Source organism: Cyprinodon variegatus, unplaced genomic scaffold (genome assembly GCF_000732505.1).
Source record: "Cyprinodon variegatus isolate N-32 unplaced genomic scaffold, C_variegatus-1.0 Scaffold739, whole genome shotgun sequence".
NCBI lineage: Eukaryota > Metazoa > Chordata > Actinopteri > Cyprinodontiformes > Cyprinodontidae > Cyprinodon > Cyprinodon variegatus.
Window position 1 is genome coordinate 269392 of NW_015151192.1, and position 24141 is coordinate 293532.

The 24141-nt window shown below is 38.5% G+C and overlaps 1 protein-coding gene across 1 annotated transcript in view; it reads left to right on the forward strand.

Annotated features, from left to right (window-relative positions):
• The first annotated feature begins 18206 nt into the window (after window positions 1–18206).
• The window catches only part of LOC107097990 (diacylglycerol kinase delta-like), a 117010-nt gene continuing 111075 nt past the window's right edge, over window positions 18207–24141 (forward strand). The window contains exons 1-2 of the mRNA XM_015395408.1: window positions 18207–18459; window positions 19461–19612. Of these exons, the coding sequence (XP_015250894.1) occupies window positions 19520–19612 (93 nt within the window). The 5' untranslated portion in view covers window positions 18207–18459; window positions 19461–19519. The remainder of the gene's footprint in view (window positions 18460–19460; window positions 19613–24141) is intronic.

Below are 24141 nucleotides of genomic sequence, written 5' to 3' on the forward strand. Positions count from 1 at the left end.
TGGCAGGGAGACAGACACAGAGCTGATGTTGTGGAGCGCTATGATCACTCCTCTGAAACAGTTCATTAACACCTAAATTAACTTAAAATGCAGAAACCTGCTGGCAAAACATGTTAGCTTTTATTATCCTGGTGACTGCAGTTTGGATTATGTACGTGAAAAACGCCTTCCAGACACCGCAAATGGGTGTCTGGATGGATGTATGGGTGTCCGAGCAGCTCCGACAGACGGAGATTAAGTTTCATCAATTTGGAGAAAGAAAAAAAGAACTCCCTCCTTTGCACATGCACAGTGTGTGAGGTTCTGGTAAATCGGCTTGTAGATTCTCGTTGTTCTACTTCAACAACAGGATTTGCCCATGAACACCTCAGGAGGGGCGACTGAATGTTTGATTTTCTCTCGACCTTACGATTCTTGATCGGAAGGTGGTCTTGAGTGGCCAATCGCCCCTCTTTACCCCCTGTATACTACGCAGGACGCATGATGAGGCTGAAACTCAACCTGATCCAAACAATTCTGCACAACTTCAGAATCATCCCAAAAAGCGCGAAAAATCCTACAGTGTATGCCTAGCCTAACAGATCCCAGATATGTGTTGGTAGTTTTTTGGGGTGGGCTTATTCCTTCTGCCAATATTGATTCTTCTCCTTTTATTTATGTTAAAAATGACGGAATGAAAACAAATATTACACAGTATCTCAATTTGAATGAAAAATAAACATTTATTAACAAAACCAAAACATAAAAAATGGATTGTAATGGCAATGCATGAGCTGCATATGAACTCAAAGCATGGCTGCTGAGTCCACCAATGAATTGGCAAACACATATCGGCTGATGCCAGTAAAAAAAATACCCCACTAATATTAACCAGCCAATGTATCAGTCTATCTACTTGGTGTCCCACTGAGTTGTGATACAGTAGCGGCCATTCAAAATGGCCATTCTCAGGCAAACGCTAGCCGAATGGCAGCCCACTTCCCTACGCAGCCCACTTCCCGACACTTGATTGACCCTTTCCTTCTCCCTTCTTTACTGAATTACAGGGTCTGACCAGGAGATGGCACTTTTCTTTAGATCTTAATATCGACAAATCATGACAAATCATGTTTTATCTTCCTGTATTTTAATCAGGTAAAGCACTTTGCATTGTCTTTGTACTGAATTGTGCTATACAAATAAATTTGCCTTGCCTTGCCTTGCCTTGACTTGACAGAAAGAATATTTTAGTACAAATATTGATGTTTAAAAAGTAATTGTAGTGGACCAGCCAAGGGCCCATCAAGGAAAGTAGGGACATTTTGCTGAGATATTTCTGGTCTATATTTAAGTAAGACAATAAAATGATGGTAGGAAATCCAGATAGCTGCTCAAGCTTGATGTGCAACTCGCTGATCTTTAAATGTTTAAACTCATCCCAGTTTAAAACATCCTCCCGTCCCTCTCCTGGGTTTCAGTTATCTCTGGCGGACAGAATTTAATGGTGGATTTGCTTTTGTTCATTCTTCACAGCGTGTCCCTTCATTAACAGCTCTGCTTCTGCTCGCCGTGTACAAAGCCTTGTTACTGCGCTCTTTGAGGTTACCACCTGTTTGCTCGCTCAGTTTCGTGTTCTCATGGAAACCAATATGGTGAAGAGCGAGTTCACTCAAACACTCAATGGCCTCTTTGTTTTCTCTCCAATCTGTGATTGTCTATAGATGGTTTACATCCGTCACTACTCTACTATTTTTGCCACCACTTGCTTTTATTGACTGTTAAATTGCACTCACCAGTTTATCCTCACGTGTTCCTCTCCTATATTCTTCCACAGTGGGAAAGTTTGGAGTGGTCCTTCTGGCTCAGCTTTTCAAAGCAAAGATCTTGATTAGACTTAAAGTGACTTCTTAGAGAAAAATAAACATTTAAAGGTTTTTTCATCTAGTGCAACATCTAAAATAATCCAGATGATTTTTTTAGGTTGTATTATCTATGCCAAGCCAAAACAAATCAAATATCATCCCTTTATACTTCATAACACAAACAGCACATTCATATCTAAATGTGGTACAAAGTTCAGTTCAATGCAAAAATCTTTACATAACAGTAAAAACTAAGCTTAACCATTTAACACCAATGAGGGCAGTTTCCAATGGATGTTTAGCCCACTGCATTGAAACATTAACTTGGAAGCAATCCTTCATATTGTTTGATTCTGTAACAATAGTGATTCCATGTAATAAAGAAAATTGAAATTTATTGATCTCACATTGGAAAAAGTTACTTCTGCATTTAACCCATCCCCATGAGGAGCAGAGGGGTGCTGTTATGGGGCACCAAAGGATCAGTGTGGGGGAGGCAGTCTGAGGGAGTGGGATTCAAACCCAGAACCTCAAGAGTCCAAGCTCTATGTCCCATCCACTAGGCCACCACTGCCCTAACTAAGTGAATCCTCCAAAACAAACACGTTCAGTAGGAACAGCCATCCATACGAACTATTTGATCCAGGAAAGATGAAGGCATAGCTGCTTTCATCCGGCTCTTTAACATAGTTCATTTAAATTGGCGGCTGCTCAGTGGTGCAGTGGGTAGCACTGCTGCCTTGCATCAAGAGAGTTCTGGGTTCGATTCCCGGCCCAAGGTCTTTCTGGCTGGAGTTTGAAGGTTCTCCTTGAGCATGCATGGGTTCTCTCCGGGTACTCCAGCTTCCTCCCACAGTCCAAAAACATGAATGTTAGGTTAATCTCTAGATTCTCCTTAACTGTATGTGTGAGGGATTGTTTGTCTCTGTGTTGCCCTGCGATGGACTGGCGACCTGTCCAGGGTGTACCCCTCCTTTTGCCCGTAGACAGCTGGAGATAGGCACCAGCACCCCTCGCGACCCCAATTGCGACAAGCGTGACAGATGATGGATGGTTTTAAATTGGCTGGTATTGACTCTGCTTAATCTTTCTCTCTGAAATTATTGTGACTTTTCAGTTCAGTTTGGTTAACATGAACTTTTTCAATTAGTTTCCATTCTATTAGGTTGTTCCTGTGTGAAAAAAACAGAGCAAAGGTTGTTTTTGAATGTATTTAAAAGCAAACTTTAAGAAACAAACAAAATACAAACTCCCAATTATGTAGGTTGACTCATTGAGATCAAAGATTTAATTTAGAAGAGACATCTGTCTTGATAAACGAAAAAAAAAAAAAGATGTTCCTTTAAAGTACGTGGTCTTGTCTTGGTCTTGCAGGAGAGTAGTTTCATTATTGTCTTTGTAAATGGCTCAGTTCAGGTAAGAAACAAAGGACAAGAAGTAAGACTCTGCAAGGCTTAAATTCTGAAAACAGAGCTATTGCCCCATTTACACAACCACTCTGAAAGCGATCCGTACCGAGTTCAGACCAAGCTTGGATCAATTAACCATGCTGAGCTTAGTTCTTATGACCTTTTACCCATAACGCTAGCACGGTTCCTCGCCTCCTATCAGCACTCCACGATGCTACAGTTCTCAAGGCGGGAATTACATAAACAAAAATGGTGCTGCCCATAACATTCAGGAACGTATGTGTCTGGATGGCGTCCTCTGCCCAAATTTCTATAACAGCCTCATCTCAGCATCATCCCAGGTCATACCACGCTCCTTTGAAATTAGATTTAGCGCAGTACAGTTGTGTCTGGCACAGTCCAGTTCAGATGGGTTCCATTTAAACAGTTACTGTACTCGGACCAATCTCATCACGGTTTTAAAAGTGTAGTGTAAATGGGGCTTAATAATAAAATGTTATGCCAGTTCATACAGTCAGTACACTGATAATTCCAAAAAAAGAAAATCAAAGACAATCCTTTGGACTTGTTTTCCAAGTATAAAGACGTTTCTAGGAAGCTTTCTCAATTCAAAATATAAGGAATAGCGTTGGGTTCGAGGTTTTATACAGTAGCCCACTAAAGCCTTGTTTTTGTTTTGAAAACATGCAAATTGTAACGGACGGGTTCCACCCCTTTGGAATGGGGGTCGTTTAGCTTCTTTTGTTAGCCTGCAATGCCCCCTAAGTGTCTGAAAAGTCGGTCGTTAAAGGGAATTGAGGGCCTGGCTGAATAGTCAATGTCCTCCGCTCTGCTGTACAGGGGCTGCGATGATAGCAGGAAGGGACTAACTCAATTGCTGCCTTGTAGGTTTTTGAAAGCTTAAACCTGAATCCACCCCTTCTGTTTAAGGTAAACTAATTGATAACTTTTGCCTCCAGAACAGCATCTGCTCATGATATGGGACGCTCCTTTGCAAACTAACAGTGATACAAAATATATAAAGAAAATAATCTTATTTCAATTTTTTTTTTTCATATTTTTAATCCCAATTTCATTATATTGCAGTTGTTTAAACCTAGAATCTTAACAAAAATTTTGAACACTGTATTTTATTCCTGCTGAATAAAAGTGTGTAGAGGGAGGTCGTACTCATACCATTGTCCATTTGTAAATGTGCTCTATGTTTCGTTTTGAGAGTTTTTAAGTCGAAAAGCCAGACTCAGAAAATAAAGTTGTTGCAAAGGGAAAATGCATTCAAGGTAGTCAGCCAAGATAGGTTACACACTGAACAAAAAGACAAACACTTTTGTTTTTGCTCTCATTTTTTTATAAGCTGAAACCAAAGTTTAAAATAACAAAATAACCATGTCTCTCCAATATTGTTCCCTTATATATCTAAATCTGTGATTGTAAAGCACTTCTGCTTTGCATAGATAATCCATCTCAACTAGCAGGTGTTGTATATCTAGATGCTGATTAGATAGCATTGCGTAGGTGTGCCTTAGATTGGCCTGAATAAAAAAATAAAAACCCTGAGATGTACTGTTTTTCTTATTTTGGGAAGGGGAGGAGAGGGTGTGGATTGTGGTGAGTAGGCTGCCCATGCAAGAACTGCAACATAGGGTTGGGCATTATCATGCTCCAACATGATGGGGCATGATAATGTGGTTCTGGATGAATGGCACAGCAATGGGTCTTAGGATCTCATCATGGATCTTTCAAACATCCATCAATAAAATGCACCTGTCTTCCATGTCCATCACAGACACCTTCCAGTACCTTAACCCCATGTCACCATGGGCCATTTGATCCGCGACGTTGACATGAGTAAACTGTTCACCCACATAATCTGCCTGCCGTCTGCCCTGAACAGTGAATACCAGGGATTCATCAGTGAAGAGTCGTCTTTGCTGCGCCAGATGTCACTGAATGTGAATATTTTCCCTCTTGACGCTGTTACGTTTCTTTGGTTGCACAAACCGATTGCATCATTCTCTCTCCAGGTGGCCTGTCCATGACTTCGAGATAAAGACGGTAGTTGTGGAGGTCCAGGGTTGGTGTGGTTGCATGTGGTTTGGATGTAAATGGAAATGAATGGTGTGTCCTTATATACTACCTTTTCACGTCAGTGGACAACTTTCCACTACATTCACTTATTCAGTCCAACAGCAGTATTTGTAATAACTCAAGCTGCATGGTAGCACAGTTTGTGGCACTGTCGGCTGCAGCAAAAAGGTTCTGGGTTCAATCCCTGGTCTGGGGTCTTTCTGCATGTTTGCATGTTCTCCCTGTGCATTTGTGGGTTTTGTCCTGGTACTCCACCCTCTTTCCACAGCCCAAAAACAGCACTGTTAGGTTAATTGGCATCTCTCACTTGTCCTTAGTTGTGTGTCTTTGTGTGTCTCTGTGTTGTCCTGCAACAGACTGCCGACCTTTCCAGCTTTTACCAGTTTGGCTTATGAAAATTATAAGCCAAAACAGGTAGAGCTTCAGTTTAGCAGTTTGTTACGTTAATTATATTTATATATATGAAACATAAGAATTTTTAATTCCAGTTTTATGAGGGCCCTTGGGGCCCCATTTTGGAAAAAAAAAAAAAAACACCACTATAATCAAGAGTACTTTAAAGCTACAATAAAGCTTGAAAACATTACGTGCAGGATTAGATTAAGATCTTCATAAAACAACATAAAAAACCATAAAAGAAGGACATTGTATGACGCTAAAGATTTTATGATAAAGGGCTTGTATCTTGTTGGGTTTTTAAAGTAAAAGTGCTCCAATATGACATTCACACAGATGAAATGTGCTCTAGTTCATTTCATGCCTTAGAATCACAGGGAGGACCTTATAAAGAGTATTTATTGAGTTCTTCTACGTTCTCTGCGATATTGGGTTGAAGGCAACATATTGACAAAAATAAAACTTTCAGAAGGCTTTTAGGTTTTGGGGGAATTGATTTCAGGGAATGCATTTTAACCACTAAAGCACCATAGAGCAGAACGCTTTACTCTATCGCTGTGGAAACAACCTGCTTTAGCCGGTCCGTTCAAGAATAGACTCCATCTTCCTTCTCAATCAGAAATCACTCGCTCTTCTTTTTACCTCCATAAAATGAGTCTGTAGTCTGGTTACATAAAGAGAATTAGCACCAGTTTTGTTTCAATCCCATATAATTTCAGATGGTACCAAAATCCTGAAAAGAACAAAAAAAACTCTTAAAATTGTTTAATATTTAGATTTGAACTAAATAATTATTAATGGATATTAAGAGTTTTTCCTTTATCTGGTCATTTATTTATATAAAAAAATTGCTTTTTAAAAAGAGAAACTCACACGTGGGTACAAACTGCTCTGTTTATGGGAAAAGAATAAAAGCAGGAAGAGAGGAAATGTTGTGCTTACATACACATTTTAAAAGAACTAAATTAGCATGGAGTTGCTAAAATCCAGAAAGCTTTTACCCACATGATCTATCTACACTAGAGATCATCTATACACTTACATGTTAACAATGGACTTTTTATCCTTTCAAAATAACTTACAAAACCACTTTGATTATCTTCAGCTGTCATGACAACAAGCTGACCAGATAAGTATTTTCCATCCTTGCTGCCCTCCGATGTCCTTTTAAAAAGCCACCCTGTCCTTCTCATCTTGACCCGCTTTATTCTATTCTCTTTCTTCTTTCCTACTCTGGCTCTCCATCCCTCCTACCAGTTTCTGCCTCATTAGCTCTTAAAAATCATTACGCCCATCTCACAGATCAAAGAGGAAATGGCTGACAACACTTAAATAATTTATGCTTTTAAAGAGTCTCTGTTTTACTTTACTGCAGCTCATCATGCCTTCAGTAACCTCGCCTCTATTCATTCTCTATATGTAAAAAACATAATTTAAATTCTGCTGCATGCCTGTTCTGTTTCTGATTCATTTCCTTTATTATCTCCTTAAATGGAAAGATTCACTAGGTGGCAGCATAGTTACACATGCAATAACAGAGTAAGAGCCTGCACAGATGAAATGACCTGCATTAATTGTATCATGGCAAGGCCGAAAATAGCTAAAGACGGAGCTCAGACTATGACTGGCTTTGCTCCAGATTAATGAAGAGGTGGAATTACTGCTGCCCCATCCATCTTTTCATTTATCTCCCCTCTTTTCCTAATTAACAGATCAATATGGCCTGGATCAATTCCAGATCAATTGAGATAATGTTCCTTTAACCCATTAAGAGTCCTTTATGACCTTTCAAAGGCAAAGGGGTGCGCCGTCAAGTCTGTTAACCCACAGTTCATCAGAACAGCAGTCCTGAAATAATTCATTACTGCTTGGAGAAGAGGTTTGCATGTGTGTTTGTTTGAAATAACAAGGATTAACCAGTTGTTAACCAGTTATTCTCTCTGATCTCTAACATATTCGGCTCTGTTCCAGTCTATGCCCTGGCATCATAGTCTAATATATGTTTTCTAGAGATCAGAATGTATAAAGCAAGATATCAAGGAGAACATTTGAGCATATTTTGGTATTCATGTTAAGGTGAAGTCCAAAAGCTCCAAAATTCTGATACAGCACTCAGTCTTATCCTATAACATTTACAATGTTGGAGCATAAGAAAGATGGATTCCTGACCTTTCTAGGAAAACAAAAACTGGGGGCTTTTATTTAGACTAATCAGACAAGTGATGGGCAGAGAGATCCGGGTAAAGGTCAAACAAAATGCTGGACAGCTGCATATGGGATTGATGCAGACATATATGGGATACCCTTTCTATTCTTCCTACAACCCCTGAGTTTTCTTATTTAAGTTTGTGTATAGTCGTCCAGAATCATGACTCATCCCTTTTACTCTGTTCTCTGCAGGTCTTATCTAAAGGATCAAAGGGGCTTTTAGAACCCTGATGTCTTTAGAATGTCCCACAGCTTCATAGATCTTCCACCGTGCTTGAATAAACAGTAGGCTACAGGTACTTTACAGCAAATCTTTGGGCTTTTTGGGGAGTTTTCTTTTCATTTCCAGGTGCTAAGTTAAACTTGAACCTAACCAAATCACATTGTCTTAATAACCTTGAACAAAGTTAACAGTATTACATTTTTATGGTAGGATGCAAGGAGTGTTTTCCTTCAGAAAGCCCACCATACAGCCCATTGAAGTGAAGATAGAGGGATACGGGTTCTTTTGGGGGGCTTGGGGAAAGGGAAAACGTCACTCTTAGTTGCCTTGAAGATTGACTCACTGCTTTTACCTTCTGCTCAAGACATTTTTGTTATATTGTCCGGTCATTTTTTATGTTTCTAGGAATTTTCAATCTTTGATCATTAAAGGTATATAGTCATGCTATTTGCCTGGAACACAAAGACCCAAATCCTGTTAATTATGATTAAATAAGGCTACATACTCCAAGCGTCCATAGTGATAATGTTTTCATAGTCCTTCTTGAACCTTAATCAAATCCTAGCAATGACATAAACATACGAGGCACCATCTGCCCTGACCTTGCTATAATACTTCCAGGAAAACGGACAGCTCAGAGGAAAGGCCCTAAAACCCTTCCAGACATTAGTAGCTCTATTAGTCAGGACATCTCATTTACGTGTATTCCGTCTTCATAGTGACACCAGAATGCTTACTAGCTCCAGCCTCAGTGTACTGCAACCGTCATGCTAGGTACGTTTATGAGGACACAAATTATGTCCTGAACAGATCAAAGATGTTTCATGTAAAGACGTCAGACTGAAGATTCTAATCTGATCCTGTTTGATTGGAGAGATGTGTCCTTCCGAAAGAGAGAGGTGTTTTTTGTATTTTTTTTTTATTGCTATCCATGTACACACTCATTTGGATCTTTTGGAGTAAAATCATCTAAACTGTGGGCAACATCAACATGATGTTTTTTCTCTTTGCTTTCCTTGATTTCCTGGTTCCTTATCCTCCTTGGTGGCGGAGGTGTCTCTAATGTGTTCCCTCTATCCTTCATTGCATAAGGTACTGCTGAGCCCATAACTAAAATGACAACCAGAACAAAAGTAACATGCAATGAAAGGTCCATCCATCAATCCCTACTGGGGTTGTGAGGGGTGCTGGTGCGAGAGGCGAGGTACACCCTGGACAGGTCACCAGTCTGTTGCAGGGCAACACAGAGAAAAACAACCATTCACGCACACACCTAAGTGGAACTTATAGATACCATTTAGTCTAATAGCCACATTTATGGACTGCGGAGAGAACCCATGGGGAGAACATGCAAAGAACCAGGGTGGACTTGAACCCAGAACCTTCTTGCTGCAATGCAGCATTGCTACCCACTGTGTCACTTCACAGCCCGCAGACGCTTCAGAATAAAAGAAACTAATACATCAACAGACATGACTGAAGAAGTGTAGACAGAGTGTGAGTCAAATACAAAGAGTAGCTAAAGTTGAGGATGAGCAGAGTATGCATTTGTTTGCAAAACAGGCAGTTTCTTCTACTACTATTAAAGCTTTCTTTTCTGCTTAAATTATTCAATCTGATGAATGCTTGACCGGATATTTTTCTTTATTTTATGTATAAATACACTGGAAAAAAATCGAAATCTAGATAAGTCATTTTTTCTTAAAATAAGTGCATTTGTTCTTGAATTTAGGAAGAAAAAAAAAGAGACATTTTGCCAATGGAACAAGACAATTTACATTTGAAATAAGAATAAGACAATTGGATTGTCTTATTTCAAGTGCATGTTATCTAATAGTCTCATTTTAGGAGTAAAAAAAAACTCATTCCACTGGCAAACTATCTCATTTACCTACTCAAATTAAGGGTAAATACACTTAATTTAAGGAATGTTTTACTTATTTCTAGATCGTTTTTCCAGTGTAGAGATTTTGAATGTCAGATGAACGAGGGTTTAGATTGGATCTGGGAAATTTTACGTATTTAAACGTAGCTACTGTTTTCCTAGCGCAACTTTAGTTTGATCCACCTTGGAATTAAACATCTTGTGAATTTTTACACCTGATGTTGGATTTCCTTTTTCTCCTAACTACACTAGGAGATCAACACCACATTCACTCCTCTTTAGTGCTTCGGCTTCTTAACCAATTGTACGCATGCGCAGTGATGTAATCCTGGTCACATGATGCTGTAATGATAAATATACACAGAAAGGCTGTATTGACTAACAGATTTAGCAAAAATAAAGCATAAAAGACGAAAATAGTAAATAATTCCCAAGCAGGACATTGTTAATTATCATAAAAACGTTGTATGGAACTAGAATGAGTTACTGGAGCATCTAAAAAATGTCAAATATCGTGATTATGTACCTTTAACTGTAGGTTAGGATAGTCAAAACAGACATAAATTAATGTTCTTTCTTGTCTTTTGGATTTCATGATTAGTTAATAGAAAGAGGCCTGTGTGTTGTGTCTTAAATATGCTAAGTATAGTATTTCAAAGGTTGTATTTTACTGCATCTTTTAATTATCCAACTATTTTAAACATCATATTCACAGGTAGAAAACTATAAGAAAATTTCTGTGATTTAGGGAAAAAAAGCACAAAGATTAAGATACTTTGTGAACCAGTAGATGTAAACGTCTAAGGCATCATGAAGCGATAATAAGAAAACAAGGCATCATACAAAGATCAGTTTTCATCTCGATATCATTTTAGACATTTCATCATTTGAAAATCCACCGAGACATCCAATTAAACACGTCGTGAGACAGTTGGATGAGGAAGAGAGGAAATTTGACAGGCTGTGCAGAACTCCCAGGGAGAGCATTAAGAAGGTGTGTGTGTGTGTTTATGGAGGGGGGTGTGACAGATAGAGGCAGAAATCTGTATTGCTTTGTCTTCATTCATTTGTTCAATGCTTTCTTACGTCATTGGAATATTACCCAACCTGGAGTTATCAAGGACTACGCTTCCATTTACTGAAGGGGAAAAACAGCAATGCTGAATAATTATTGGCAACATTTTAATCTTTCAAGCATTTGCCATAATGTGATGTTACTGCCATAAACTGAGTAACATTTATTGGGGTTGTTTGTCATAGACCAAATCAACAGTATGGCATAACAGTGTAGTTTTATTACAGACTATTCAAAAACTTTCTATTTTAAATATTTTTATTACTTTTGTGTTTTCACAAACAAAAAAAAATAGAAAATTGTGAAACTGTGTTGCCTAAACACAAGCATAGTGTCTCTCACTAATGTTTTAAAGCTAAATTTTTGTCATGGGAGTTGGCTCGGAGCGCATCTGCCTGGCTGTGTGATTTCTGGACGGGGACGCCATTTTCATTTGCCATTTGTATCTCTGCTTCTGTCTCCCTAAACCCCAGTCGGCCTCGGCAGATGGCCACTCACACCGAGTCTGGTACTGCTGGAAGTTTCTCCTGTTAAAAGGGAGTTTTTCCTCTCCACTGTCACTACAAGCATGCTTAGTGTGAGGCATTGCCTTCGAGTCAATGAGTCAACGCAATCAACTGGTTTTCCTTAGTGGCCGGCAAACATTAACAGACATATTTATAGCCTGACATAAACACAATCATATCTAGCCGGGTGATCAAAGAAAGATGCATAGTAATACAAAAGGAGAGTGTTCATTAGTTAAGATCTGGTGAGACCTTCCACTTTATAGAATTCTGACCTCTCATCACCAGTTGTGTGAGCTCTTTAGGTAAAAAGCAAAGCACAGCTAGAAAGCTACATTTTTGCAATAGGGTATTTAGTCGTTTTTTTACCTAAGAGAAAACTCAGAGGAACTAATTGTCTTCAAAAGCCACCTACAAAAACCCAGTCTACCTGTGTGTTATTTAGTCTAAGTGTCAGTCTAATAGCCTGTTAACTGGCCACACCGAAATCAAGAAAAACAAATTCGAAACACCTGAAAAGCATAAAGAGTCTATCCTGCTAAATACAACTGTTATGATGACAGACAGTAGCATTATTGTGGCAATATGGAGGCACCAAACCTGTCTTGTGTTGGACATCACAGGTAACGGAGTAAAAACCATTGCAAACACATACAACAATATGTGTGACTGAAAACGAACTGCGTACAACACCATAAACACTCCCCATAATGGAACATAGTGGTGGCAGCATCATATTATGGGGTAATTGTCTTCTGAAGAGACAGAGAAGCTGAGATTCATCTTCTAGGAGGTCAGCGAACCTAAACACACAGCCAGGAAGACAATGGATTTATCCAGATCAAAGGAAATGTATCTGTTAGAATGACCTAGTTAAAGTTCAGAGGAAAACTAATAGAAAAGAAAAGATTTAAAGCTGATGATTTGAGATACTTTTCAACAGAGACTAAGCTTAAGCTTAGGAGGAAATAGTTCTCGATCTGTAAAGCTGATTAAAAGGACGTGCAGCAGTGGTTTAAGACATGCATACCACATTTTTAACTTTTGTTATGCATTGTTTTTATTTGAGCTGTCACATAAAACCTCATTAAAATACAGTTAAGTTAGAGGTTACATAACGTAAGAAAATGTAAAAAAGTACAGATATGCAAATAATGTTTTAAAAACCTTTGTAGGTTTTGCATTTCACAGAGACTACAGTCCATGTTTAGAGTGTTTTGTTTTCCATACTAAGAAATAAGATATCATATGTCCCAGATAATGTAACATCTATAATAAGAAATTCATTGCAACAGGTCTTTTTTTTCTTCATGGTCTTGTTCACCTATCTCCCTTTCTGATCTCTTTCCTTTTTTCTCACTGTTGTCAAGGGCAACCAGAGTAAAAACGGACGATCACAATAACATCATCACCACCCTGATGAACCCCCTGATCATCAGGGTGTTTCATCAGGTGAAAATGTGAGCCTTTTAGCACACAATTATCTACCTTTTCCCTTTTTAGCGTAAAAATATACACAAAGTAACATAAGCTAATTTGGAATGACTTAAAAAGGGAAACACCATCGCAGACAGGAGGCTCAAAAAAGGGACATACAGTGTTAATCAAGTGTTTGTTGGCAGACACACAGCTAATTCCCCATAAATATTTAATCAACTGCAAACAAATTACTCTTGCACTCAGTGGTGCCAGTGTGTGTGCTAAGAAGGTACATGTGTTTGTGTCTGCCTGTGTCCTTGTGGAAGTATGTTTCGCTCTAGACCTCATTAATGCAGACACCTCTCCTGGAGCTTGAGCACTTTATTAGATGTGGACTCTGTGCCCTAAAAGGCAGCTCTGTTCACAAAGCTCCAATTTCACCTCCAATCAGCCAAAAAGTCAAGATTTGAGGGAGCCAAAAATGCAGATTAGTCGAGAACAAAAGCGGGTTTGGGAATCGTGTCTGGACAGCGTCTGAGGAAAGGCAGATGTGTTGCTGCCTGCACGAGGAATGTTGCAACACAAGGTCGAAAGTAGCTGCAGGATCCTCTTGAGCAGTGTGGACCTACTTACTTAGGGCACAGAGGGACTTGGACTTTATGTCTATGTGAGGTACATGTCAGAGTTTGCTCATGTGGTGCAATGGGAGTGATGTTCATGAGTCATGAGGGCGTCAAACAGGCAAATAAAGCAGATGGTTCCACTTTCACTTTTTGTTACATATTGGGATGTTGCAGGCACATAGTTGTATTTTATTGGAATTTTGACAAGATGACAAAGTAGACAAGAGTTAAGTAACATGGTAAATGAATAAATTCTGACTTATTTAGCTTGAATGCCACTAAATATAATCCAGTCTAATTATATACCTTCAGGAGTTGAAAAATTGTGTCCATTTCCTTTAATTTGATCAATAAACACTCCTTTCTGCTGGACTATCATTTCAAAATCATTGGTATTTTACCTTGAAAATCAATAATTACTATAATCATTTTTGGTAGTCAAAGCAATAATGAGCAACAAACAACAACATGAACCTTTGGGGAAAGGGAAATCTAATAAGCCACATGAATCTAAACTGAATCTGTTTACATTTGTACTGTACAGTGAGTCCCAATGCCTTCTGAAATGTCAAGCAGAAATACAGCAGTTAGCTAAACACACTCGGCCCCAAAGATTACATGTGCCTCTACTGGTCTCTGCAGGATTGGAAAATAAATCACTCATGTCAATCTGAAAGCACTTTAAAAGAAATTGAGCTTTCAACATACTCAACTTATTTGGCGCCTGGTGCTCATTTATTAGTACTGAAAGCACCAAAAAAAGCTGCTAAATAGGCCTAAGGGAAAGATTGTTATTCTATCAATAAGCTACATAACTAAGTCTGTTAATTCAAGAGTCAATTAGTGCATTGATTTAATTAAATGTGGTTATAAATCTTTGAGTTCTACATTAATCTTCTGTTACAATCCAAAACAGCCTTTCACTAAAAGACTCAATGCTACCAACCCAATGAAGCTCATTCTGCAAAAATGTTGTTTTTATTATAAATCTCTCTTTGAAGTAGAATAATCCAGTATAGATGTGCAAACTGGAATTTATTAAATGCCCAGTTTCTGCACAAAACTGAAATAGCCCTCTAATTCAATCCAAAGGAATCTGTGAATCCTCTCCTGTGGAACCAGCTATCTGTTTTAGTCCGAGGGTGACACTCTGTCTATTTTTAACCCTTTAAAGCCCGATCCAAGAATAAAACAAAACAGAAAATTACTTTTTTTTTGTTTGAAGTCCTTATTTGGCCTTTTTAACAAAATATGTAAAAAGAAAAAACAGAAATACATTTTTGATATTAATAATTTATTACTATGCCATAAGTCAAGATTATGTCTTGTGTAGTCTTCTACCCGCTGTTATCAGGTATATCTGATCGTGTACAATAGGATTTTGAGCAAAGTTTTTACCATTAAATTATGCAAAAGGTGTCAGACGCAAAACATTTCAGAAACCGTATGTATCAAATATTATACATTTGGCATTACAGGGTTAAGAATAGGCTTCGAAAGTTCCTTTTTGATAAAGCTTATAGTTAGCTTATCCTGAGCTAGTTTTGCTGCTATATGCTTAGACTTCTGGAGGACATAGGGACCCCTTTTTCATCATTTTGCTTCATTCTATCTCCATTTGTCTGGAGAATCTGTTAGTTCAATCTCTAACATTATGCTCTCTCTTCTTTTTCTCAGAGTAGCTTTGCCTCGTCTGTTCCTGTTTGGCTGTGACACCATCCTGGATAGATCTGCTGTGCTGCTGCCATCAACACCTGATGTTCGAGATCGGCCTGTTTTTCAGTGTAGTCCTGTTTCTCTAACTGTGACTGGCTGGATGTGCTCCCTTCATCCTCTGACACGGGAGCTGGCTCCGAGCTTGTCTACCTGGCTGTGTGTTTCCTGGACGGGGCCGCCTTTTACAGTTGCTTTTTGTATCTCAGCTTCTGTTTTTTTGAACTCCAGTCGGCCTCGGCAGATGGCTGCTCACACTGAGCCTGGTTCTGCTGGAGGTTTATTCCTGTTAGAAGGAAATTTTTCCTCTCCACTATCGCTACAAGCGTGCCTAGTGTGAGGGATTGCCTTCCAGTCAATGAGTCGATGGAATCAGCTGGTTTTCCTTAGATAGAAAACTTTGAATCAATTTAACTAGATGATCTGGTGAACTGCCTTCATATGACATGTGTTGTGAATTGGACCTATATAACTAAACTTAATTGATTTGAGTGAGGGACCAATTCCCCATCTATCTATCATCTATACACTAACTGTAGGATCTTGTTCTTTTCCAGGGTCTCCTTTATGTTGGACAGACATGGGAACTAAGGCTCCATATATTCATCCTGATCAACGGATTTCTTTCACCCGGGAAGAGTAGTGGCTCTACTTCAAACTACCCCCAGATGATGGAACTCCTTGCCTTGTCTCAAAGACTAAATCTGGCCACCCCACAGATAAGGCTCATTTGGTCAGCTTTGGTCATGATCCATATCTCATCACTGAGCAATGAAATGGTTATGGACGCTAAGTAAAGTCCATACTTTCTCAAAAAACACTTAGAGATGGGATTATTATTCATTTTAAATTGAGACTGGATTACTTTTGATATTTTAAGGTGAGCAAATGCATACATGAGTTTGTCCTCAATTTCATTTTAAGCATTTCAATCATTTGTTTTTTATTTACTTTTTTTATTCTTGAGAAGTGTCTGTAATCATTGGTTTATTCATCAAGTCGTTTATTTGCGTCTCAGTTCTTACTTTGACCTTTAATCTAATCCATTTCATTCTTGCTAGCAGACTCCCCCACCCTACTCCACACACAAACACACAACCACAGACCAATGTTATTTATTGGAACAGCACTGAGCTACATCAGAGCTATTTTTTTTAGATATTTACCTTTCCCCAATAATTTTTGGAACTCGAAATATACTATTAGAGCTCAACCATCTTCCATTAATATTAACTCAGGCATAGGACTAGGGTTATGTAGTAAGTACCAAAGGAAAAAAACACACAGAAGCTGGAAAATTCTGATTTAGACAACATGGGGGTTCTGGTTTCATGACCTTTTACAAAGTTGTATTCACATATTTAATGAAACATAGATTAATATAGGGCTGCTCAGTGGTGCAGTGGGTAGCACTGCTGCCTTGCAGCAAGAAGGTTGTGGGTTTGTTTCCTGGACCGGGGTCTTTCTGCATGTTCTCCCTGAGCATGCATTGGTTCTCTCTGGGTACTCTGACTTCCTCCCACAGTTCAAAAACACGACGTTGAGGTTAATTGGCTTCTCTACTTTCTCCTTAGCTGTGTGTGTGAATGTTTGTCACTGTGTTGCCCTGCGATGGACTGGTGAGCTGTACAGGATGTACCCACCTCTTGCCTGTAGACAGCTGGAGATAGGCACCAGCACCCCTCACAAATCCACCTGGGGTTAAGCATGTCAGAAAATGAATGTGCCACAACTATTTGACAACATTCATATTTTTTCATTGATTTTGCCCAATGGTGTACAATGTGAACCTTAACCCCATTCCCAAATCATTTGCAGGTATTCTTTAAGGATTGCTTGTATTTAGCTCCATTTAGTTTCCGCTTTAAAGCATAACATGATGCGGTTATCTCAACAATTCACTCTGGAGTCAACATGAGGTGTATCGTTACTGAAAAGATGATAAATAGACAGAGTGTACCGCACAATGGCGTTAACCACACAATAGGCCTGTAAGCAACATTATCTGGGTGGGCCCCATATGAAGTACCTACCCTACCCTCCCTCCATCACTAACACATTGTACATAACGGTTATGGTTTTAATCTACGCTCTGAATTACCCATAATTCCAAGTCGTATTGTAAAAAATAAAATACTCAAATAAATAGTTCTTTTAAGATCTTTATTGTGGTTTGAAACATGAGTGTTTTACCAGCTACAGTTATTATCATAGTAATAAAAGTAACACTGTCTGCTTTGCTATTGATGTCTTGTTTAAACGTCTGACCATCATGTTGAAATCTCACATGTGTTGGGGTATAAATAAGGTCCCAGTACCAGGTGGGTTAAAGATGAATTTTTTACACCATTAAATTTGCACAGAGAAGTCCTAGTTCACAGATGTCAATGACGGCAGCCCTAAGAGGTCGGGGGCCCCTAAGAAACTACAGTCTCTGCTTACCGATAGTTATAATTCTGAGATTATAAAATCACATCTTCCTGGACACACTTAACTATCAGTTGCTGCTTTGTTTGGGGTCTGTCCCTAAAAAAAAAAAAAAACCGGAAAAAAAAAAAAAAGCCTTTTTTTTTTTTTTTTTTTTCGTTTGTTTGTTTTCTGTAAGGCATAAAGAGCAGAATCTTCCTCAGCATAGGGTTTATTTATACGCATCTGTGCAGGCTGTTTGTATCCTCGCGCCCTCTACATCGTGCACGCGCGTGTCGTGCCCGCTTGCGTGCGCGCGTTATTTGCTCTCCGTTTAACCTCGGCACAGCGTTCTGAGGCGGCTCAAACACGGCCGCTTTCACATTTCTCTCCCTTCCTCTCTCTCTCTCTCTTTTCTCTCTCTCTTTTTCTTTCTGTCTTTTTATCTGCCGCCTCCCCTCCCCTCCCCGCTCCTCTCCCCCCTCTTCCTACCTGATTCACAGCCGCTCCGGCGCTATGCGTGTGACCGCGTCTCTCTCTGCAAGGCGAGCACCACCGGAGAGCGCCTGCTGACCGCCGGCTGCCAGCACTAGCCTTACCCGGCAGACGAGGCTCCCAGGCGGGCACCGGGAGAAGGAGAGACACCGCCGCAGAGTGTCGTCCGGAGGTAGAAGCTGCCCCTGTTTTTATTATCATTATTATTATATTGAGGGTCCGTGTTTGTGCGGAGGAGGTGGCCGCACACACCGTGAACGCTTCGGCTCTGATGACAGCTGAAGCGAATAAAAGCAAGGAGTTAATAAATAAGTGCTGGATGTGAGCAAACGCATGATGATGAAGCGCTCCGCAGCCTGTTGTGCGTTATTATTGTTTATTATTGTTTATAAATGTGTCAGAAGACGCGTCGGAATCAAAGATATGCTCATTCTCCAGCGTTTTGCCTTTTTTTGGGTCATTTTATTTTGAACATAAACTGTCTCAGTGGTCAGGTCGGGTGCCACCGGGAGAGGCGGTGTGGTGAGATGCAGACAGGTCCTTTTGAAGAACGTGGCCGCATCGTAATCAAGGAAAGCCCGCACGCGCACCACGCGCGCCACGCGCACAGCCTCGCAACAAGCCGACAATTCATCATCATTATTTGGAATCTTATAAAAAAATTAAAAAAAATCGGATTTCAGTGTTCTGATCTCGCGCGTTTACGCTTCTGAAGCACGCAGCTCCTCATCTGATCATCCGCTTTATGAATTTATTGCTTAAAAATAAGATTATGAACCTCTTTATCGTCACCGGCTGCGGGACTTCTATCAGAAGAAATGAAGCTACTGTTTACTTTAAACAGCCTGCAGTAGGGGCTGCTTTTTTAAAAAATGCAAATAAAGTTGGCAGAATTAAGAGGAACTGAGAAAAAGAAGTGAATGTGCTTAATAGACTGCCAAAGTAGAGAAGGGGAGGTTTAACTGCATGGGAAGGTTGTTGTTTATGTGTTCCCAACTTTGAGAACCTGGAGCACTCTCTGCTTTTAGGAGAAAAAAAAAAAAAGAAATCTGCTTATCAATAATTCATCCCTCCATCTTTTCCAGAGTGGGACCTGAATAGAAAGATCTGTTTAAAAGAGAGCTTTTGTCCCCAGCTTTAACATCTCTCTCCTCTCCCTCCTCTTTCATCCAGAATATTTCACAGCCGTTGAATTCATCCATTCTTACCTGTTCTCCTTCTGCAAACCGGTCATGGCTTCCAAACTAAACCCCAACGTCCTGTATGTGTCCGGCCCTGGAGAGTCCCTGGGATCCCCCCAAGCTGATTCTGAAAGAACTCACATTGTGAGTATTTGTTGGTGTTTGTCTATGCTTTTTAAAACAAATTTTTTTATCCGTAGAATTAGTTTTATACCTATTTAAGGCTTTAAAGTTGCTTTAAAGAATTTTCAGAGAAAACTGCAGCAACTCTTCATTCTTAAACCAAAAATTGATGATTTTATCTCGATTATTATAGTCAGCAGGCTTAAATGGCTAAAACAGGTGTTTATTTTTCCTGGTATCCAAACTAGTAAATATCAATCGTTTGTGTTTAGAAATGCATCAACGAACAGCCCCTTGCCCCTATTGACAAAAAACATCAGCAAGCCTTGGAATACATGCACTGATCCATAAATCAGCGTCATATTGAAATTCCTTCAGTTTACTAAAAGAAGTAGCATTTTAGAGCTACACAAACTGAAAACTGTGGGTCTATAAGAGACTATAATGACGTCACTGTTTTCTCAGTGGGTTTGTAGTTTAGAGTAGCCCCCCTTCCCCTACCTGTTGCAGCTTCCATACTTCTCCTTCACTTATAAGGTAGACAGATTCTACTGGTGGTGCACGGATTACCGCTTTCTGACCGATCACTGATTCCTGATCTTTAAAAAGCCCGACATGCTGTTTCCGATTTTGACCGATACAAATTTCTTTCAACATATTCTCATTATTAGTTCGCATGAAATCCTACGCAAAGTTATGCACAGTATTTCGTACGTTTTTGACGTTTTTCTTCGAAAATACAGATCAGTGCGCATGCGCAGCCAGACAGACGAAAAAAGCAGATCCGCGGACGGACGTAAAAATGGGAAAAACAGTGCAGTAATTACTTCATCATGTCTCTAACTACGTTGCTTGCTGTTTTATATCTTAGGGTTAGGGTTAGGGTTAATTGTATGTTAAATTCTATGTTATTAAATGGTGCGTAAGGATATCTTGTCTCGCAAGACGTGAAAATACGATGAAATACAACGAAAAACACGTAAAAAACGTACAAAATTACTGTCCATAACTTTTCGTAGGATTTCATACGAACTGATAATGAGAATACACTGTTTCTTTTCATAACTGACACTCTCTTGTTATAAGATCACAAGATACAAGATGTTTCAATTTTATCTTACTAAAAAAAGACATTAAACACTGCCTGTGAAACAACAACATTTCTGAAGTAACTGCTTTAAAGCATTGACAGTGGGCGGTTTCCACATCTTTAGAGGGGTAGATATGATTGGTGAAGAAGATCAGCCGTTAAATCGGCTGTTGAATGTAAATTATGGGGGCCATTAAAAATCATGGAAAACAACTTGCTAATTGTAAACAGCTACTCAAAATAACTTAGAAGGCCCCGATGAGCTACTGCTATTACTTTGTTACACTTGAGTTATTTTATATAATCCTACATAATAAGCATGTTTATTTGTAAATTGATTCTTAATTTACCTGATATTTTGTCAGCATGTCTGATTTGCTGGGTAAAAAAGTAAAATGGCATGGTGAATGCTGCAATAACTTGAATAATTCAGGTTATTGCAAAAAAAGAAAATTGGACTTTGTTTCCAAGTGTGAAGATGTTTCGCTTCACATCCAGGAAGCTTTTTCAATTCAAAATGACGCGAAACGTCTTCAAACCTGGAAACGAGGTCCAGTTTTCTATTTTCTTTTTTTGGAAAGACTATGACCTGGATGACTGGGAATCTTCTACTCCATTAGGTTATTGTCAAAGCTGTCATTTTTAGACCAGTGGTCTCCCATATTTGAGAAACCAAATAAATCGGTCTCAATATGTGAATTCGATAGGCCCCCATATGAGCAGCAAACATATTTAAAGAATAAACTGTACAATAAAAAGTGTTTTATGTGGTGATTTCACATAATCCCACTTAACAAACAAAGCTAAATTTAAAAGCATCATCCGTTTGTGAGTTTTCTTTTACAGCAAGTTCAAAGGTTGAAGTCTCACAGTGTTGTTAATCTGTTGCTCAACTCCAGTGAAATATGACTCATCTTTTTTTTTTATACATGTCTAAATATAAGCTGCTGTTGCCTCTCAGCGCTCAGGAAGTGATGGAATGCAAATAACTGCCAGGAAACATTTTTAGATCAGGGCAATAAGGCAAGAAAAGATCATTAAACACAGACAATAGTTTAAAAAAAATCATAAACTAACGACATGTTTTACAGGATATTGTGATGTCACACATTTTTTTTTAATAAAGGAGGTACCAATAGGGAGAAAAAAGTGTGATAAACTTTACATTAGTAAGTTTCATTTTAACTTTCTTTAATTACAAAAACCAGCACTTAACAGAATTCGCTATGTTTTTGTTAACAGATTTTAAACACGTAGGAATATTAGTGGATATTTAGGTTAAAAAAAACGTACAAAAAAATGTGGAAATATTTGCAAAGTAGTTAAGATCTAGAAACCATTTTCTATGAAAAAAGTGTTTTTTTTTTAGTTCAATTACCACTTTTACACCAATAATATATATTTTGTCTCTTTAAGCCTGTCATATGCACTAAAATAAGCAAACTATTACTTCAAAAGAGGCAGCTGATCTGTTTTGTTGCGTGCAGTTAGTTAGCTGGTGTTTCCATTGCTTAAAAGAAAGACCAAAGGTTTCTGCTAAGAAGCATTTTCACTTAGGAAAAAAAAAAAGACGGTCATGAAAAGTGAAAGATAACGACCGATCCCTTAAAAACTCCAGTTGTAAGCCACAAACAGCATGTGTAGCAGATAATTGGAGGTTGGCAGAAACCAAAACTAATTAATCATTTAATGTCAGCCTGTTATACTTAGGATGCTCTATAAAGACTACTTTGCATTTTGATTTAAGAGTTATATTTTAGCAGGAGTAGAAATAACTGGAGCCTTTTCTTCAAAGAAAAAAAAAAAAGCAGAAATAAATGAGACTGTTCTGTCTCCTACAAACAAGTACCAATTTCCAGAGGACATGTCTGTGTCCTACGGCTAAATGAAAGGGCGCAAACTCCGCCGTGCTGCACAGACTGTGGTCGACCACAGTTTCTCATAAGTTTGCCCTTAGTGATAATCATCCCTTTGATTACATAGCACTAGGCTGCTAAAATGGGCTCCACACTACAGTGTAGGATCTATTTCTAGGAGCCCAGCAGTCATTGAGCATTTAACTGAATGAAGCTCTTTCCCATGACACAAACAAGGCAGATATTGGTGGGTTTTAGGGATTTTTTTAGCAGTGCAAAAATGACTTTATGCTTTTTTTTTTAGGGCTGAAACAATGAATCAGATTAATTGATTATTGAAATAATCCTCAACTAATTTAGTAATCGATTAATGGAGTGTAAAGACTGTAAAACATGCCTTTAGCTGACAGAGCAACCCACTTAAGGCAATAATTATACCAAAAAATATGTAAACATTTTGCATTTAAGATAAAAAATTTTTTTTTTTTTTTCTGTCAATATGCTCTATCCAAAACTTTTAGTTTCACCTGGTTAAAATTAGCAAAAAGTCTTTAAAGGAACCTTTGGTTAGCCGATTATTAATCGATTTACAAAATAATCATCATTTGTAGCCCTACTTTTGTTTATTATAAATTATTTTCTATTTACTGACCCCTATACTGCTAGGTAAATTGTTATGCAGCTTATTTCCAGATCTGATAACAATATGTACTCAACAATAAAGGCACTATTTCTACCTTTCCGCATAGAGAAAGATTACATAACGCCCAAACAGGTGTATCTGATATTTTGAGACTGGTTCTTGTTGGAAGCACCGATCATCTTGTTCAAAGTAACCCTGTTTGATTCGTCCTTTTATATAGATCCAGATTAGTTCTTCCCATTAACTAAAGTCAAAGGCTAATGAACATTACTTGTTTCTGTGAAAGTTTTATATATTATAAATATTTCATATTAAGTAGGACTTCTTTCATTTGATACAAAAACCCTAAATATTTTAAGATCATATTTATATTCAAATGAGTGGTGGATGCTGTAAACAAAGTCTCTATTTGTTCGTCATCATCCAGAATTTATGGGTGGAAAACTGTCCAGTTTGTCTTTCTCACCAACAATAAAGAGGTGCAAGAGCCTTTATTCAATAAGTAGCTCAAAAAATATATTGCACAGATACCAGCAATTGTCACAAACCTAGATTATATTAAGAACATGGCTTAAAAAGTTATATGTAAGTTATTTTATGACATTCAGAAAGAAATACTCATTGAGGGTAGGTTTTTTAAAGATAAAAAAAACAGGCTAGCGTGTAACTCTTACCTTTACATGTTGTAAAGCTACTACTTTAATAATGCATGTTATAGACAGGGCCAGTCGTGTAAATATATGTTCATTTTGGAACGTTATATTCCGTCAAAACCTCTCTGACTTTTGACATAATCTAAGTTTAATTGGTTCAAAGGAGTAGATAGACTCTATGCTTGCAGTGCCGGGTTGGAGTAGCGGTTGCAAAGACATTGCTAACTTGATTCTTTTCTTTTTTTCACATTTAAAGTCGTAGGGAAATCATATTTAAATGTCAAATCATTCTGGCTTAAACATGTATA